At 32.6% G+C, this 19,705-nt stretch overlaps 1 protein-coding gene across 8 annotated transcripts in view; it reads right to left on the bottom strand.

Moving 5' to 3' along the window:
* ATRX (ATRX, chromatin remodeler) overlaps positions 1 to 19,705 on the bottom strand; it is a 262,193-nt gene that overhangs the window by 171,652 nt on the left and 70,836 nt on the right. For 3 of the 8 annotated variants that reach the window (XM_011384940.2, XM_011384944.2, XM_011384946.2), the window contains 7 exons: positions 16,773 to 16,828; positions 15,859 to 15,911; positions 14,818 to 14,942; positions 11,878 to 11,991; positions 7,709 to 7,818; positions 6,044 to 6,111; positions 2,661 to 5,737 (listed from right to left, as the gene is read on the bottom strand). In XM_011384940.2, the coding sequence (XP_011383242.1) occupies positions 2,661 to 5,737; positions 6,044 to 6,111; positions 7,709 to 7,818; positions 11,878 to 11,991; positions 14,818 to 14,942; positions 15,859 to 15,911; positions 16,773 to 16,828 (3,603 nt within the window). The remainder of the gene's footprint in view (positions 1 to 2,660; positions 5,738 to 6,043; positions 6,112 to 7,708; positions 7,819 to 11,877; positions 11,992 to 14,817; positions 14,943 to 15,858; positions 15,912 to 16,772; positions 16,829 to 19,705) is intronic. The other 5 variants (XM_011384949.2, XM_011384941.2, XM_011384950.2 and 2 more) reach the window with 3 other exon arrangements.

Raw genomic sequence — 19,705 nt, 5'->3', positions numbered from 1 at the left:
CCTAGCAAACTCACAATACCTCATTCAAACAAGACCAATCTTCAAATGAATTACTAGTAATACTACTGTTGTTCCTCTTTTCTACGCCTTTCAAAATTTGACCCAAACTTCAAAATTCAGTTCCAATGCTACCTGTTCTTTTAAGTCTTCCTCCAATATTTAGATTAAATGGTTCGCTCAGTATTTATCACACAGCCCTATTTTACTTTTATATCTTTTTTCTGGTATTCTTTTTTTAAATGATTTATCTATGTCTATCTTGCTCATTAGACTGTAATCTCCTAGGACCATGTTGTTAACCTTGGTTGCTCATGCCATTCCCAAGCACCAATTTCTAAGAAAATGTTGTACCATGTAATAGGATACCCAACTATTGCTGAATAAATTGGAATCCTCTAAATTCATGAGAGCAGGAGAGGCTTTTTAAAGGCTCATAAAAACTGTCACCTAAAATAAGTTGGACATATTAAGGGACTAAATAAATTTAGCATGCTTCAAGCAAATTCTTAAGGAATGCCACTTATCATTAGCTTATACTCAAACTTATCTTTAAAAACTATTTTTTACATAGTGCTTCTTTTCAATGCCCTTCACATTCTTTATCTCCATAAATATTTCTATTGACAAAGTCCAATTTTTAGATGTGTTAACCCCTTAGCAAATTTATCTTCTTTTTTCATCTAAAGCAATCAGTCCCAAGAAATATCCAGGGTAAACGAAATTGGAACAGGCTTGTTCCACCAAACAGTCAAGAGACTAGCATCTGCTTAAGTGCTGAATTCTCAAGGTTTCTCAAAATATACCCCATCAGCACACTGGTCCTTCAGAATATAGTTACATAAGTTAAAATGGAACACAATGACCAAGACTAGTGCTGGGTTAAGGAATTATTGGGAAATATACCCTATGTTGTCATCTCTTCTTAAGATCTGATGAACACATATTACTTATTACACTAGGTATTAATAGTCCCAAACATGAAAGGTATGTCATAGATATCCTCATATGTATTAAATCAAGTGAGATTTTGGGAAATGAAAATTAGTATTTGAAATCAAACATGTTAATTTCACTAGGGAAGCTGTTTAATCATAGAAACCAGTTTTCCAAAGTTTAAGATTAGTTCAATCGCCTAGAATTTGCTAATGAGAATATTCAATGTAACTAATTACAATTTATTATTCTTATACTCTAATCATTAATAAATTTTCTCATCTAAACTGATAACAAAAACATTGATTTGATATCAAAGTAACTATTCAATCATGTTTTGAATGCAAGTCCACAATCTCTTATATGCAATTCTGAAATCCAAAAGGCTCTCAAACATAAAAGTTATATAAGGTGGTCCCAAAGTTCATTTAGCAGCAAAACCTAATCAGAACTATTTACTCTTCTAAATGTGAATGTTCATGTTTTGCTGCAGAAATACTAACGTGGCTGATTATGGGGGTTTTTCCTCAGGCCCTAATGGAGCTATTATATAATATACAGTTAACTAACTACTCTGTATTATCTTTCTGAAAACCAAACAGTTGAAAATTCTGAAACACATTAGGCCCAAGAATTTCAGGGACTGCAGACCTGTAGTGATAATAGCCATACAGGCAGAACTCCATCTAGGCATGTAATATAGAGGAACATTAAACTGTATACATCATGCATATCACACTTGGTTTTCAAATCAACTGATTAGATAAGTGCTCCATAAAAGGAATTTAAAATTTTATTTAAAAACAGGTTTTAAATTAATTTCTCTAAAATCCCATTGGGATAAATGAAAAATGCTAACATAAGGAATGAAAGGAAATTTTTAAACATTCTGCCTGTGCCACAAACATAGCTATAAGTGAAATCTACTTTATAAAAAATTTTAAACAAATTTCAAGTGTCCCTGGTTAGCTGACAGATTTTACTGACTTAAAAAAAAAAAAAAAGACAATGAGTGACAAGATTACATTTATTGTACAACTGATTTTAAAAAAATTGTAATAATAAAATTTTCACAATTGGGTGGTAATTTGGAGTATCACTGACTATTGACCCAAACAAACTTTAATTGTTCTAGTGCTCTATCTCATGATAGGGTAATAGAACTACTTTTCGGCTGTCTTTCCACCTTTGTTAGTATTGAAGACAGAAACATCTGGTTCATGTCATTAGAAAAGAAATGATGAGCATCAGCAAAGGGTTTCAATGAAGTAAATTTAATTTTTCAGAGGATTTAGTGGGACACAAAGTTACTCTGTCCAATTTAAAAAATCATATGCATGGCAAAGCACTTAAAACTACCACATACCATTTTATACCAGTACCAAGCACTCATCTCCATTACATAAACTACTGGTACCAGTCTGATTTTCCTTCATAAACTACCGTTCATTACTTCAGAGAAAAAGCATCAAACATTGATAAAGAAATTTTGTTAATTACTCAACAAACCTGGTATACCTGACACAGAATACTAACAATGAAATAGTTTCCAATGATGGCATAAAAATAAATGGAGAAAGGCTTTGTAGTTAATCTCTAAAGACTTTTTAAATTGTCTTTTCCTAAATAGTAACCCTGCATTTGACTGGCTTCAGGAAAATTAAATAATGTAGTGATTCAAGAGGGAATAAGTACAAATTACACATTTTAAATTTATTTTTGCATACCTGAAGACTGACAAAATCCAGTATGTGAAGACAGCACTAAATTTTCCGTCACAGGCTTAATTTTCTGCTCATCACTGCTCCCCTCGCCTACAGAATTCTGATCATCTCCTATATCAGAAGAAGATGAGGAAGTGATGTCAGCTTGCTTCCTTTTAGTGCTTGTTCTTAAGGAGTTTCTCATTTTCTCCTTGACATTGCCTGCCTTCTTTTTAGCTGAAGTTCTTTGTTTCTTCAGCTTTTTATTATCTTCAGAACTTTCCTCAGCATCTGAAGATGAGGAGCCACTTTGTACTCCCTTGTTACTTCGCTTTGAATTTAAATTTCGTCTTTCCCTCAATTCTATTCTTTTCAGTCTCTTATCAGAAGAATCATGACCATCTTCTTTCATGGAATATTTCTCAGTATCAGATGATGAACAATCTTGTCTCTTCCTTGAACTTTTTTCAGGTAAGTTGCACCTTTTCTTCTCTCTACCAGATGGCACATTCTTATTCCTTTTTTCTTCTGAAGAATCACAACTATCTCTTTTCCCTTGTAACTTGTCAGCATTATCAGATAATTCATCCTTCTTTTTACAAGCTTTATCTTTTATTTTTTTACTTTTCTTTTCTCCATCAGTTGTGTCATTCTTATTTTGCTTTATGCCTTTAGGAAAATGACAAATTTCTCCTCCCTCAGGTAATTTCTCCATGCCATCAGATGATTCATACTGTTGTTCCATCTTAATTACTTTTTTCTTCAAGTCTGTAGTTTTCTTTTCTTTTTCTTCAGCTTGCTTTTTGCTCTGCTTTTTATCATCCTCAGAGGAGTCGTCACTGTGCTCTTTCTTTGAGAATTTCTCAGCAACATCAGATAAGCTACCCTGTACTTTCTTATACACTTTGGTTTTCAGATGCTTACTCTTTTCTTTAGTTTCAGCAAACTTTTTGTTTTCTGGAGAACTAAAACTCTCCTCTTTCCCAGAAGGCGGCTTATCAGCACCAACAAAAGAAACACCTGGCTGCTGCTTCTTAACGTGTCTATCACTTAATTCTAAGACGGTCTTGTCTTTACAAACTGTGCCTTCTGAAGAGAAGTTCTCTCTTTCTTGTTTCCTTTCAGCATCATCAGATGACCGTTCTTGTGTAGTCTTCAAATTTTTCTGTCCTTGATTACCCATTCTTTTTTTGCTGTGTTTTTCATCTTCGGAAGAATCATAATCTTCTCTATTTGGAACTCCTTTTCTGGTTGTTCTGGCAACCCCAATTTTACTCATGCTCTTTATCTCTTTTTCTAATTCCGAGTCATAATTGGAAGATTCAGACTGGTTTTGTCGTTTCTTTTTAGGCATTATAAACCTTTTAGCTGATTTGCCTTTTTTAATATCAAAATCTGAGCCAGAAGTAGAACTTTTTCTTTTCCTTTTTCCTTTATCATCTTTCCCTGTTTGAGTCTTTAAATCATACAAAGTCTTCTCATGATTTGTATGAGTTTCATTAATATCAGTATCTGAAGAAGAACTCTGACTCATCCTGGATACCTCTTTGAGGATTGCTAGCATCTCATCAGAATCTGAATTTTGATCCACAATCTCTGACTGTTTAGATTTAGGCAATTTATTAGGTTTAGGATTATCTATAGCACTGTCAGAAGAATTCCGCTTATCTTTTTTTCTCATTGGACCCGATTGTTTTTGTTTCTCCTTAACTGTTTCATTACTTTCTTCATCCGAATTAGATGTAGCGGGGTTGGTTTCTGTCTGTCGCCTTAAAGGTGTAGTCTTTACACGTGGGGATCTTCGAAGATCAGATTCTTCTGCAGGTAACAGAACTTCACATTCAACCAAATGCTCGTTATCATTTTTTTCCTGTCCAAGTTCACAGTTCTCTGGCTTGGGGCTCAGACCAGAACTTTTATAGACATCTTTATCTTGTGGAACTTCCTGACAATCAGCACCTTTAACTGGGGAATTAGAAAGGGAGACAGGAGTGAGTTTAACATATAATTCTTTTGTTACTTTAGCTGTAGTTTTTGACTTAATACCTCCTCTGTTGTCTTTTGAAGTAATATTTAATTTTACAGAAGAACTCTCCAGTTCTTGCTCAATTCCACTGTTGCCATCACCCTGATGATCAGATGAACTCTGAACTTCCATAGCAGTCTCAAGATTCTCGAAAATGTCTTCTGGAACTGAAGAAGGAACAGACACAATATCCATGTCTAAGTCTTCAGAAGTGTTAGCAGGTTCATACTGAGGTTCTTCCTTTTTATCAGATTTCTTATGTTCACCACTGGTACTTTTATTTGTTCTTTGTTCCTCTACTGGAATACTCTGATCCATGTGCTCACTATCTACCTGCTTTCCTGACAGTTTAGGTTCTGATTTTGAAATATCCTTCCTTTCCAAAGCGCAGGGTTTTTCTCCTTTTCGTACTTTTATTTCAGACTTAGCATCTATGACTTTATGCTCTTTGGTATTTTTCTCTTTGTTTACAGCATCTAAACCTTGGATCTCTGAATTCAAATCTTCTTCTAATGCAAGATGAGCTTTCCTAATATCAGCCAACACAGATTTAAAAGCCTTAAGCTGACGTAACTTTGTAGCCGAATTGATTTCTGAATTATCTGTTGCCTGCTTCAAAAACTTGACGTAACTGGAGTTCATGTTTGCTGTGGTCTCAATCAGTTTTTTTGCCTTCTTAATCAACTCTTTGGGCACAATTAGTGCTGAATACGAGTAGGTTACAGAACCAGAACATGAATCATCTAATTTCTTTTCTTCTCCATTACAATTTGAACTATTTTTCTTTGGAGAAAATCTGGGTGTATGGTCACATACTTTATTACTCTTTTCATTGTCAACTTTTATCTTCTTCTTATTTTGTTGCAACAACTGTTCTAAATTTTCAAATACGCTGTTACATGCAGTAACCAAGTCCAACAAAGGCTCCGGGTGACAAATGTAGCAATACCATTGATTGTTTTCATCCATTATCGTAGACAGCTCCTTTCGGCCAAGGTTGCGCAGAATACATTTCTTGCAGAAGGCATTATGGCAAAAGTCACAACAAATCAAGTTTCCACCTTCTGCACACCATCTGAAATTATTTAAAGATTAAAATATTATTCCCAAATGAAACTCATTTTAAACCTTTTTAATATTAAAGCAATTCATATTTTCCTGCCAGCAATATTAATAGTAAAGCAATTTAGCTTACCTGCTTATTCTTTATTAGAAACTTAAAACAAACATAAAACTACAGTTTTGTGGAAAAGAACAGTCTTCCATTAAAGACATCAATGACACTACAAAAAAAATGGATCTAATAACAGATTATGTAAGAATTCCCCCACCAAAAATGTAGCCAACACTGAATTTGAATTCATCTTGATGAATTACCTACCTACATTGTTCATCCATTCCATCTGAGTCACGGCTAATATCATCACTCATATAATATTTAAAGCAATTCTATTAAAAGAAAAGAGGAAGAGGAAATTTTATTCAAAATTGGTAATATCCATAAAAGACAAAAATTTTATTTTTTAAGTCATTAAAAAAGTAAAGGGAGTGTGTGTGTACATGTGTATTTTAGACGATCAAAGCAAAAGCACTGAACTTTTCAATACTAATACTTTCTACACATAGAAATAGCTCAAGAAACAAATTCCTTGGAACAGATTTCCATATCATCAAGTACACTATTCCTTATATATTTATAAAAGATTCTGATAAAGCAAATTTCTGATCTCATATGACTAGCTACTAAAGCTCTACATAAAAATGTTAGATGTTGTTGCTACTTAATAAACAGTCATCATATGTAAATAACCAGCTACCATATGTACAGCTAAGCAATACCATCCTACATTAACCTACATTATCTTTAAATCTCAAAATATCTACTATACAAGGTCCGAGGTATTACACCCAATTTGAGAGTAAAGGCTCTGGTTCATTAATATGTATATAAATCTAAAGTCATACAACTAGCAAGAGGCCAAACTAGTACTCAAATCCAAGTCTGACTGACTGTAAATTCCTTTTTACTGGTACTGGATAAATGGAAGGTTCCATGCCCACAGGTGAAAACTATTTATTAAAATGAGCTAGGCTCAACAGACTATCTCTTGGGGAAAAAATCAGATACGTAAGAAAAGAGAATAGAAATGTGCATTATAAATTCAGCAATATGAAATTCAGTTGTCACAATTTAAAACTAGAGGCTACAACATGTACTAGATAGGCCCCTGGCTAAACTGAATTCAAGGAAAGGAGGGACACAAATTACTAGAAGTAAACAGTACATTTAAGTAGGTCTGTATCTATCAAAAATGAGTACAATAAAAGATCTAGAACTAGAACTCTGAGGAAAGTCTGGTCTGACCCTGCATTTCGAGGAAGCATTTTCTTGCAAAATAAACTAACAGAGGATTAATCTTGGCACTAATATGAGTTGGGCAAACCATATCATTGATATTATAGATACTTAAAATAAATTTCAAGGCATAACTAATAAAAAAGTATACATAAACTGTTAAAACTATCTTCGACACATATTAAACATTTTCAACTCTATTATCTCCAAGTTTTATGTCAAAACTCTGCTCCACAGAGTTTAGATTTGGGTAATTAGGGTACATAAGAGGGACAGTTATAAAACATACATTCTTTAAATTTTCCAGCACACCACACTCTCCCTCACCTACCAGCCTTTGAACATATTGCCTCTGCCTAGAATATGCTGAACCAATCCGACTTCACCAGGCTAACTCCTATTTATATTTCAGATACCAGTTTATCTCATCTCCATTATAAAGCCCCTACCCAACTTCAAATTACAGACTTCCTGTGTGTTCCTGTAGTATACAATATCACTACTATCAGGGCACTACTTGGGCTTTTTATAACTGTCTTCCCCACTACAATATAAGCAATCCAAGGGCAGAAACCATTTTCGTCTTCTTCATCACTGTGCACCAACATTCTGACACTGTGTACCAAAAGTCTGACACATGGTAAGCATTAAATTATTTGTGGACTGAATTATCAACAGATCATTACATACCTTACAAATAAGTACTTGCAGTGAAGGATGTCTATAAATGGAATCTTTCTGAAAATGATTGACCTGTTGTCCACAAGCTGTGCAGCTCACAATCCCATGGAGCCCATCTTCTAGGAGAAAGGATTGACCATTATTCACACATATACACACACATACAAAAAGATATTTACATTAGTCATTTGGCAACTTTCATATTGGAAATTAAACATCTCATAATCCTTAAAAAAAATGACATTTTAGACCCAAGTAAAAAGATTAACAATTTTATGAACTTACTAAAAAGATGACAACCTTGGCAAATTCCAGAACTACAAATTCTAACTTATTTCCCTTTACAAATGTAAACCCTATTGCTCAGAACAACTTGGTATAACATGAAAAGACTCCATAAAAGAAGTTCTAAAAACAGATGCCAAGAGCTCTTTTTTCATTTTGCTATTGCTTTGCAAATAAATTCAGTATTAGTTCTTAAATAGTGGGGAAGCAACTGACATACATGGAACAGATTCATTTGCAACCCTGTACTTGTCAGATATGCCATAATGGTTTTATTCTCAAAATGGAACTTTCTGCACAGATCCTTTTAATATATATGTGAAAACCTGGTAATTTAATATTACCAATTTGTTCCTAAGATTTACGTCAATACTACCCACTAAACTGCCTTCTATGTTTGTTCCACTGTCAACGCCATATCAGCACTGTTTACTCTTCTCAAATAAGGCTTGCAGGTATATCTATTTTGGCAGCGAAACCTCAGAATGGTTGGGGGGAAGAGGCACAGTCCCATTCCTCGGTGTCTGCAGAAAAACAAATTGAAGATAACCTACACAACAAAGATTAAGAGGAAACCTCTCCTGCCTCACTCTCGTCCCTAGTTCTGCTTAGGGAAGTGCTTCAGAATCTGAGCTAAACATTAGAATCATCCGATGAATTTCTTAAAAATAGGGAGCCATTTCCACCCCTAAACCACTGAATGAGAATCACCTAGACATTTTTTTTAAAAGTTTTATGGATGATGCTGATGTGCAACCAAGATCTTGATCCACATAAGATGGCTGGTCATGATTCAAAAGAGGCCAGTGAAAATGGCTGCATTCACAAAAGGGAAACAACTAAAAACAAACAAACAAAAACAAAACAAAACAACCCTGTCTCTATCCCTAAATAAAAGACAAAACAATACATACATTTCTCGCCTTTTAATTTTCTATTTTGTGTTTTGCTTACTTTTAAGGTCCAAAGCACCATGAACCCAAACATTATTACAAATATTTCTATTTGCAGGTTAAAAAAGTTTATCCAAGGTATAAGGGTACTATCATACTTTCCAGAAAATATAGAGAATTTGAAGATTTTACTATAAAAGCTGCTAATATTGTATTTTAAGTCATATTGTCCTACATTAGTTTTTCATCTGATCTTGAATATTCATATATTCTATATTTGTTTTACAGAAACAAATACACAGTGTGCACTCAGATAAACTAACAAGATAAATGAAAGCTAGAGTTTGAATGTTCATCCAAAGTTAGATAATTTTTATTAAGTATCTTCTATGTGCTTCTTGCATATGTCACTCAAGAATTAAACAAAACTAGGTGATATTTTAAAGAATTTCTCCCACACGTACACAAGGAATCATATAGAGGATATTCATCACAACATTAACTAGGAAATTAGAAAAATTTGAAAACAAAAAATTGGAAATAAGTTAACATTTGGGAAATGGATAGTGGTTTGCCCATACAACAGAATTCGGTAGAGCAGTGAAAAATAAAAAAACCTAACATACATATTTACTGACATGGATACATTTCACAAACAATGTGAATGAAAAATGTTGCAAAAAGACATATACAGGATACTATTTTCTATATGTTGAAATGAAAAATAAATGCTTTATGAATAAATATACATATAGAAAAATATAAAAACATGCCTGGAAACGACACACACGCACATGCATACAAGCTTCAAGATCATCATTACTTGAGGGGTAAGCGAAAAGGGAAATGGGTGAGACTAGGACTGTATCAATATTTTATTTGAGATTTGAAGCAAATACTGTAAAATGCAGAAATGTTCCTTTACTTTATGTACTTGTACTTTATGTATGTTTTAAATTTTTATTTTTAGTTATGAAATATCTTAATGATTATAATACATTGTGTAAATATAAAAGAGGCATCTTTATTTCTGAGCTCAATATATTTTAATAGTTTTAAAAAGAATGAAATTATTGTGCCATATAGAAAAATCAGGTATAAAATATATTTTCTAACAATTAAATTGGGGAAAGGATGTCAAAATAAGCTATGGTATTTAAAAAATAGTGGCTCCTAGAATGGTCAATATAGCTATATTTTCGCATTTAATTTTCTTTCAAATCAATATAAGAACATTTTATATATAAAGTTTATCTTCTTGAGTTTCCTAAATTAGGCTTCAATTTTAGAACTAATTTTCCATAGAAGTCTGAATATTAACTAGCAATTCAGTACCTCAGATCACTAGTTTATTCATACATGTATATATAAATAAACATAGTTAAATTTCCTGTGTGATTTCTGCCAGTTTAAAGATGTAGCAAATCATTAAGACATGAAAGATTTAAGTACTACTGTATGGCTATAAACATACATATTCCCTTAAGCACAATATAATCATTCTTGCACAGAACACTCAATAAAATGTTCCAGAAACATATCAGCTCAGACCAAATATGAGCAGCAAAGTGGCACTAGGAACACCTTCCCCAACAACTTTGTTTTTTTTATTCCCCTTTCAGCCCTCATCCACATTTCAGACACTGCTCCACGGTCCTCCCCACCCCCCAGAAGACACCATTCAGATAATTTTGACACAATGCTGTATACAATTATCTCTCTTCCCTATAGGACCCATGATTGGGGCGGGGGTACTCTTGCTACTGGTCTTTACCATCACTTTCTACTTGCTGATTCTTTTGTTTTAAGAATACTATTTAGCTATGGTAAGCTCTGTTGCTGCTATGGCAATTTCTCTCCTATGAACCAGATTCTTAATATATCTTCTTATGCTTGAAAGGGATAGAGCACCTCCTTGAAGACAAAAGTCTAAACAACATTTCCTTGATTTTCTCTGAAAACCTAATGATTTAACCTGAAAACTGATAATATGTATTTTATATATACAAATATATTTTACTACTTCCATCAAGATAATCATATAGCACTGAAATAAAAATCTACACAATATTTCATCAATATTAAGAACTATACTATAATTTCACAATTAACATGACAAATATTAAACAAACACGCTTCCATTACACCTCTACTTAGAAATTTAGTGTTATGTTCTGTCTTTCAGAGATTCATTCCTTTTATAGTCATGGATTCTGGCTCTGTTAATCTGCCCAAAAATACATACAGGCACTATTTAAAAATCACGAACAAGCGGGACACATATTCCATTGTCATAAATTTCCAAATGAATCCTCCTTATGCTAACTTTCTAAAGATGATTAGAAAGATGGTTGTGTGTATAAGTAAGAGTAGACAGACAAAGGGAGAGGAGGCTCAGACAGATAGAGAGAAGGTTACTAGCTCTAGCTTCCTTCTCTTTCCTACTCATCTCTGCATTGCTATCCTTAGATCAATAGGTCTGCAACTTTAATGTGCATGAAAAAAAATTGGGGCATGGTTTTGACATCATCCCCAGAAATTCTAATTTGTGAGGAGTGGAGTCAAGGAACTTGAACTTTTAATGAGCAGCCTAGGTAACACTAATGAAGATGTCCATCACTCTGTGAAACCAATGTTTTAGATATGTATAAAGTTACCTGAAGGCCATAGGCAAGATATTGTCCAAATCTGAAATTCCTTTGGAGTGAGGGAACACATGGTATTCTGGCATATAGGCATTATATAACTAACATATGCAAGAAGGAAATGCTAAGCTTCTTGAGATAACTTAATAGCCACTGAAGGCAAAGGTGTTTTTGATAAATGGTGTTTAACCTTTTCTGCTTCAGAGCTCAGAGAGAAACAGAAGTTATTTTTAAGTAGTGCTTTTAATAAACAATGGGCAGAAAAGTGGAGGTATTTTTAGTAAGCACATCAGATTTTCCAATATGGTCATAAACAGCAATTTAAACTCATGTTTTCATTTCCACTTGTATTTACCTCCGCGTTTTTTGAGATTTTCAGTTTTCATTTTACTTCTGCTTCTAAATTCAGGCCCTTTAAAATCATCTTTGTCTTCATTCAGCACTGGCTCTGGTTGTACAATCACTGTACCTAGAAATATTTCATTTAAAAAACCATTACACATATTAAATGTGCAAGTGAAGTACAAGACTTCAGTTCAGATAAAGCCAACATTGCTGGTACCTAGTTTTATTTCTTTCAAGCTTTCAATACTTGTATAAGGACCTCTCAAGAGTAAATAAAACGGGGAAATAATAAAAGGGCCAGGTGTCAACAATCAGATAACTTGTTGGAATATAATTCATAAAAATGGGAGAGAGAGGTATTATGAACTGATTATAACATAAATGTGTGAATAAACCAGAAAGCCTCAGACCAGTTCTGAATTTTTATAGTGCCTGTCATGAAATGTTTTGAATATGAACATCCATGCTAAGTTCCATAAAGTTTATAAAATAAAATGATCAGAAGGGAAAAATTTTTAAAAGATATCCTAGTCTTCTCATAATCCAAATCATAAATTCAGAAAAATATTTTTGAGGTTTCTTTCTCTATTTTTTTTCTTTTTTTAATTTTTCAATTATAGTTGACATTCAATATTATATTAGTTTTAGATATACAGCATAGTGGTTAGACAGCTATATAACTTACAAAGTGAGACAAAGATTTTTAAGGGTTGTTTTATAAATTGTTTTGAAAGGGAACAGTGGAGGCGAGGCGGGCAATGTGAGAAGTTAATTCTGCTATTACTTCTGTACCTACTCTGAGGCATTTCCCAACTAGTATGGCAGAGTTGCAGTACCCTGCAAAGTCCTTAAAGATTTAAATAGAGGTAGGTTTAAGATACTTAAGTTCAAGTGCTCTAACAATAAACTGTAGAATAATATCAGTTGTTGGTCTCTATGGAAATATTTTAGAAAGAATGTACTTTCTTAAGTATAAAACATGTGAACTGAAGAGAGAGGTTGTCAATTTGTTTTTTCATTATAATCTCCCAAGAGCAAATAAAGCAGGGGTATAGTAAAAAGGGTCCAAAATCTCACATTTATCTATATTGCTGGGCTTAGTAATTGGGAATTATTGGCAACAATTAAGAAAGTAAAACCTGGCAGCTGTTAGGGGCTGTTTCCCTGAACCATGTGCCTATGTTATTCAGCAAGCAGATTTTGACAAAATGTAGCATCTAGTTAAATGAATTTCTGAGTCTAAGAAAAGGGGGAAAGAGGACACAGAAAGTTGAGTTTTTACGAACTGGTGAATTTACATAATCTCCACAAAAAAACCTTTACTCACAACAACCATTTCATGTATATACTCTCAGAGAAGTCCCTGCTTTTGAAAAGAGCTAAAGATTTATATATAAAAAAAAAAAAAAAAAAAAAGAATTCTTTCTGAAGATTCTCTTCTAAATGGAAGCAAAGCAGCAGAGTGGAAAGAGCACTCACTAGCTTTGGATTCAGGCAGACCTGGGTTCAAATCTTAGCTTCTCAATTTAAAGCTGAAAAAGTTCCTTGAGCTCTGAATTTGTTCCTTCATCTCTACAAGTAGAAACAATAACTACCTTACAGCACTGTTTTGAGGATTAAATGAGTTAATTTTATAAGTCTAGTATCTATACATACTCAATATAGTATTATTAACAATAATTATAATCATCCAAATTTAACCTTATGGAATGGGTCTATTTTTGGTTTAGTGGGAGAGAATTATGCTTACTTCAGGTTAGTAACATCCCACACTTTCTTCCACAATATCATTAAAAGATTTTAATTCCTAGTTCTTAGCTCACCCAGTGGCCATCATAAGGACTCTCACTGACAATCACTAACAATATAACAATCCAAAGTCAGTCACTGCCTATGGGACTCAAGACTCTCAAGTTAGTTTTATCTGCCGTTGGCCACCAAAACCATTACATAAAATTGTCATAAGATGATTTGCAAAGCCAAGTAAATGGTAGGCCCATGAATTTTCCTTCTATCTCTTTTCTCTTTCTCATTTACTCCTTTTCTTCATTTCATTTATCATCAATTATAACTCCTAATTTGTCCTAGTCAAGCAATGACTTATCCTCCTACCCACCATTTAAAAAAATTTCCATACTCAAAAGATGTGTCATAAAAACCTAAGTATAGACAGAAAACAAAATTTAGTAAATACTGCTATAAATCTGTAAGAATTTGAAAAATTTGCTAAGAGCCTTAAACGTGTTATTTAATAAAGAAAGAAGTCTAAACTTTTGACTCTGAAACACAGTGAAATTACCAAGAACGTTGTCATTCTCTCATCACATAATCATATTGCTCTCAGACTTGGACTATAAAAAGTCCAAGATTTTCATTTGGCATTTTTGTCCCAATCTAATTAATGAGGTTTTTAGGTTAAAATCACAAAAGTTGAGAGGTATGTGACAAGGCTTTTTAAAGAAATAATTACAAGAAATATACCTAAATCTATCTTTGATAATTAACTTCAGCTTTGAGTCTTAGGGAATTTAAGAATTTAGTAAGACTAAACTGTAATTTAAATGTTTTTTCTTAAAAAGTTCTCAAAATATTCATTGTTTTTCTATAAAGCAAGCACATTAAAATTTACTGAACCAAAACTTAATATATTAAACTTTTCAAACCAACTTCCACATTCAAGTATAATTTGGAAACTAAAATCCCTTTTCTAAAACCCAATGGAAAGAAAAAATAAGTTTTGTTCTTTTCAAAGCTGACTGAATATTCTAAATTTTTAACCTCAATAACATATATTATCATTGCCATACTAATACATTTCCAGACCATCAAGATTAAAACATTGGGTTGGTCCTTTACACACAGCTAACAGTTATCAAGTTCCAGTTTTATAACAATAATATTTAAAATACATTTCAACTTTAACTTCATATGAGAAATTAATACACATTACCTTTTGGCAAGCTTTGCATAGTAATATCATTTTCTGAATTTTCATTAGAAGCATCTTCATTTACAGTCTCATCCAAAGGTTTTTCATCATCAGATTCTACATATTTCGTTACAATTGAAGGTTTCCTATGAAAGAATTAAGTCCATAGAATTATGGACACTTCTGACAATTGGAATAATACCCAAAGAATATAAATAACATTTTTAGATCGAGCAGTGGCTTTTAAGCAGGGATACATATCACAATCACCTAGGGAAGCATATATCTCTATTTCATATTACTAAACATTACAATTAGTAGGTCAGGGGTAGGATCAGAACATGTGCATTCTAAGAAAGCTACTGTGGGATGAGGAAGGGAACTCCTAGTTAGGAATCACTACTTTAGAGAATAAGTTAATAACAAGCAAGCTGTGTTTATTAAGAGACATTCCCACTGGTTAGAAACAACACAAGTCCAATAGAATAAATTGCAAACTTCTAATAAAAAACTATACTCCACAGTATATTATGCATTATAAGTATGCCTGGAAGTAGTTTCAGTTGTTATGTAAAATTCACTGACAATTTTACACAGAAAAGTATTTTTATCAATCTTTGATCTCCTTATAACTTCTTCATAACTATGATGGCTACCACTACTCATTCAAGGCAATTTCATATAACCCTAAAAAATCCAAACTGCCTGATGAGGCAATCAGTATTTCATTTCCCCTCTTCCCCTTTTCCTCTTTTTTAAAGCACACATATGATCTATAAGAAGTGATCTACATATTGCATGGGCCACTATTACATAATCAATCCTCCCTGGAAAATTCCATTAAAATTCAAAGTCAGAATGAATTAATAATTGTTGAAGCCAAGTGATAGATATGAGAGAATTCATTATACTATACTGCCTATCTTTTAATATGCGTGCTTGTAAAAAACTGTTTACTTAGAAAAGTACTTGAAGTAAACTTAGAAAAAAGTATTATTCTTAGAAAAAGAAAATATAACAACCTGAAAAAGAAAATAACTTTTTCTTTCAACATCAACCAACCTCTTTGATCGTGATGTTCCTGATGATTTGGATTTTTCTGAAGAGCTAGTTCCCTAAATGTAAGAAATAAATACAAGGTGAATAAAACTTTCAAAGAAACATCCCTACGACTATTTCCCTACACCAACATCTCTGATATAGTGATATAATGAGATATTATTTATATACCTAAAATATTTTTCTAAAAGGAAATTCAAAAACTAATTCTCATTTAATCTCAGGTTTCCTTGATTTAAGGTAATTTTCTCGGTTTTTATTAAATTGTTACTGCTGAATTTTAAGGGGTGGGGAAAGATACAATGCTGTATCATGATCTTGGCCCAAGTCAACAAAGACAAAACAAAGATGTAGAAGTAATCAGATCTCAAGAGAGGTAGAGAGCTTTAAGGATCTAAAAATGTATCATTTTCTTTATCCTAACACATGGCACAGAGTACGGTCTACAACTTGCTTTGAAATACTAAATTTATCCCCATTTTGCCAGTATAATCAGTATATTTTACTGAATTAAATGTTTTATCTTAGGTGGAAAGAATCCCAAAACTATAGTGTAGGTCTTGGTATCACGTGAAGGGCCTAAGGATGGCATCCTATAATAATGCTTAAGAAACATATCTACTTCTGCAAGATCTCAGAACTGTGGAGTCTTGCCCATAACAGCCATTTTAAGCACCTGTGAGCAAGCCTTCTGTTTTCTGACTTTAGGCATACTGCTGAAGGGAACCACAGTAATAACAAAATCAATAAATACCTTCTAAAAATGGACAACTATCCAAAATGAAGTATAATAATATTTGGATATAATAGTAAACTTAAACACAAACATGTATTAATAGAAGTAATTTGATGAAATATATTCTAGTTGGTTATTAGTAAGTAATAAGTATCTTTTAAATATTTGAAATTCTTTTTACCTCTTCTTTGCTGTTTTCCATCATATCAGAGTTATTTCCAGAACCACTGATTTTATCTTAAGAGAAGAAATAAAAACATTATTTATCTCTTCAATACATTATCAAACAGAACAGCAATACCTACAACTCCACAAATTCATTTTTCAATCTATAAAATATGACAGTATTGGTAATACATTATCCACATTAAAATATTCCTATAAGTTTTCTGTTCTCTTTTGACATATTAACACCTTCTTAAAAAGCATTAAATTTCTAAAAATAGTTTGATACCAAAACATCTCCTACTATAATTTTCTAAAGTATATTCCCTTAAGAGAAAATTTAAGCTTCATCTTCCACTAAAAAAACCGTATTGTTAATAAACTGTATTTCTCTTCACCATGAGACACTAGAAAAATAACAACAAACTAAATCTAAAGAAAGCACAATGAAGGAAATAATAAAGATTACAGCAGAAACTAATGAAACAGAAAATGGAAAAAAAAATAGAGAAAAATCGATAAAACCAAAAGCTATAGTCATTTCTTGGTATCTGTGAGGGACTGGTTCCAAAACTCCCTGCAGCTACCAAAGTCCTCAAAGCCTCAAGTTCCTTATATAAAATGGCATATCCTCCCATATACTTTAAATCATCTCTAGATTACTTATAATACCTAATACAATGTAAATGTTATGAGTTGTCGTATTGTTTAGGAAATGACAAGGAAAAAAGTCTGTACATATACAGTACAGACACAATCATGATAGGCCCAACAACAACAACATTGTTTTTCCAAATATTTTCTATTCATGGTTTGTTGAATCTGTAGACGTGGATCTCGGGGACACGGAGGGCCAACTGTAGTTCTTTGTAAAGATAAATGAAACTGACATACCTTAGACTGGATTGACCAAGAAAAAAAAGAGACAAGACTCAAATTACTAGAATTAGAAATTAAAGAGGGATTGTTACTATATACTTTAAAGAAATAAAAGGATTATAAAGAAATATGAATAATTGTACACTAAAAAATTAAGATAACCTAAATGAAATGGACAAATTCTTAAACATACACAAACTGCTAAAACTGACTCAAGAATAGACAATGTAAATGGACCTATAACTGAAGAGACTGAACTAGAAATCAAAAACCTACCCACAAAGTAAAGCAAAGGTCCATGTGGATTCACCACTGAATTACACCAAAATAATTTTTTAAAAAGGCAAAGAATTACTACAACTTCTTCACAAACTCTTCCACTAAAAAAAGAAGAAAACAGCCTATTGATAGATGATTGGATAAAGAAGTTGTACATATATACAATGAAATGTCACTCAGTCATAAAAAAATGAAATTTGCAACAACATGGATGGACCTAGAGTGTATCATGCTAAGTGAAATAAGTCAGACAAAGGAAGACAAATACCATACGATTTCACTTATATGTGGAATCTAAGGAACAACAACAACAAAATGAACAAAAAAATAAATAAACAAAACAAAAACAGACTCATAGATAGAACAAACTAATGATTGCCAGATGGAAGGGGGATTGAAGGCATGGGTGGAAAAGGTAAAAGGATAAGTACAAACTGGTAGTTACAAAATAGTCACAGGAGTGTAAAGTATAGCATAAAAAATATAGTCGATAATATTGTAATAACTATATATAGTGTCAGATGAGTACACGACTAATTGGAGGGATCATCTCATAAATTATATAAATGTCTAAACTCTATGCTGTATACCTGAAACTAATACAAAATAATACTGAATGTCAACTCTAACTGAAAAATACAAATTAAAAAAGGAACATTTCCCAACTCATTTTATGAGACCAGTATCATACCAAAACCAGAAAAGATGCCACAAAAAGAAAAATCTACAAACCAATATCACTTATAAATATAGATGCAAAAGTCCTCAACAAAATACTAGCAACTTCAAGAGAATAAAAAACAAGTCTTTCTCCCACATACTGGAAGAAAATATTTGCAGAAGACGTTATCTGATAAAGGAATATTATCTAAAATACATAAAGAACTCAACAATAATAAAATGAACAATATGATTAAAAATACACAAAAGATCTGAAGACACCTTACCAAAGAAGATATACAGATGGCGAATAAGCATATAAAAAGCTGCTCTACATCATATGTCATTAGGAAATTGGAAATTAAAACAAAACCATACACCTATCAGAATGGAGAAAATGCAGAACACTGACAACACTAAATGCTAGTGAAGATGTGGAACAGGAACTCTCATTCATCGCTGATGGGAATTCCAAATTGTACAGCGCCTTTTAAAGGCATTTTGGCAGTTTCTTACAAAATTAACCATACTCCTACTATATGATCCAGCAATCACATATACTTCTTGATATTTACACAAATAAGTTAAAACTGTATCTACTCCAAAACCTGCATACAGATTCTTATAAACATCTTCATTTTACATAGACATCTTTTATATACACATATATATACACACATATACACACACATACACACATACACACATTTTTATAAGTAGCTTTATTCGTAATTGTCAAAACATGGAAGCAACTCTGATATCCAACCAACTCTGGTATACCCAGACAACGAAATATTATTCAGTGCTAAAAAGAAATGAGCTATCAATCCACGAAAAAGATGGAGGAAACTTGATTGCATATTACTAAGTGAAAGAAGCTAATCTGAAAAGGCTACATACTATATGATTCCAACTATATGACGTTCTGGTAAAGGCAAAATTATGGTGACAGTTAAAAGATCAGTGCTTGCCAAGGGTTGGGGGGAAGAATGGACAGACAAATAGAGGATTTATACTTCAGTGAAACTAAACTGTACAATACTGTAATAGTAGACACATGCAATTACACATTTGTCAAAAATCCCTAGAATGTACACCAAGAATAAAATCTAATGCAAACTAGATTTTGGG

Source organism: Pteropus vampyrus, unplaced genomic scaffold (assembly GCF_000151845.1).
Source record: "Pteropus vampyrus isolate Shadow unplaced genomic scaffold, Pvam_2.0 Scaffold635, whole genome shotgun sequence".
NCBI lineage: Eukaryota > Metazoa > Chordata > Mammalia > Chiroptera > Pteropodidae > Pteropus > Pteropus vampyrus.
The sequence above is the reverse complement of the archived record's forward strand: the minus strand, read 5'-3'. Positions and strand labels throughout refer to the sequence as shown.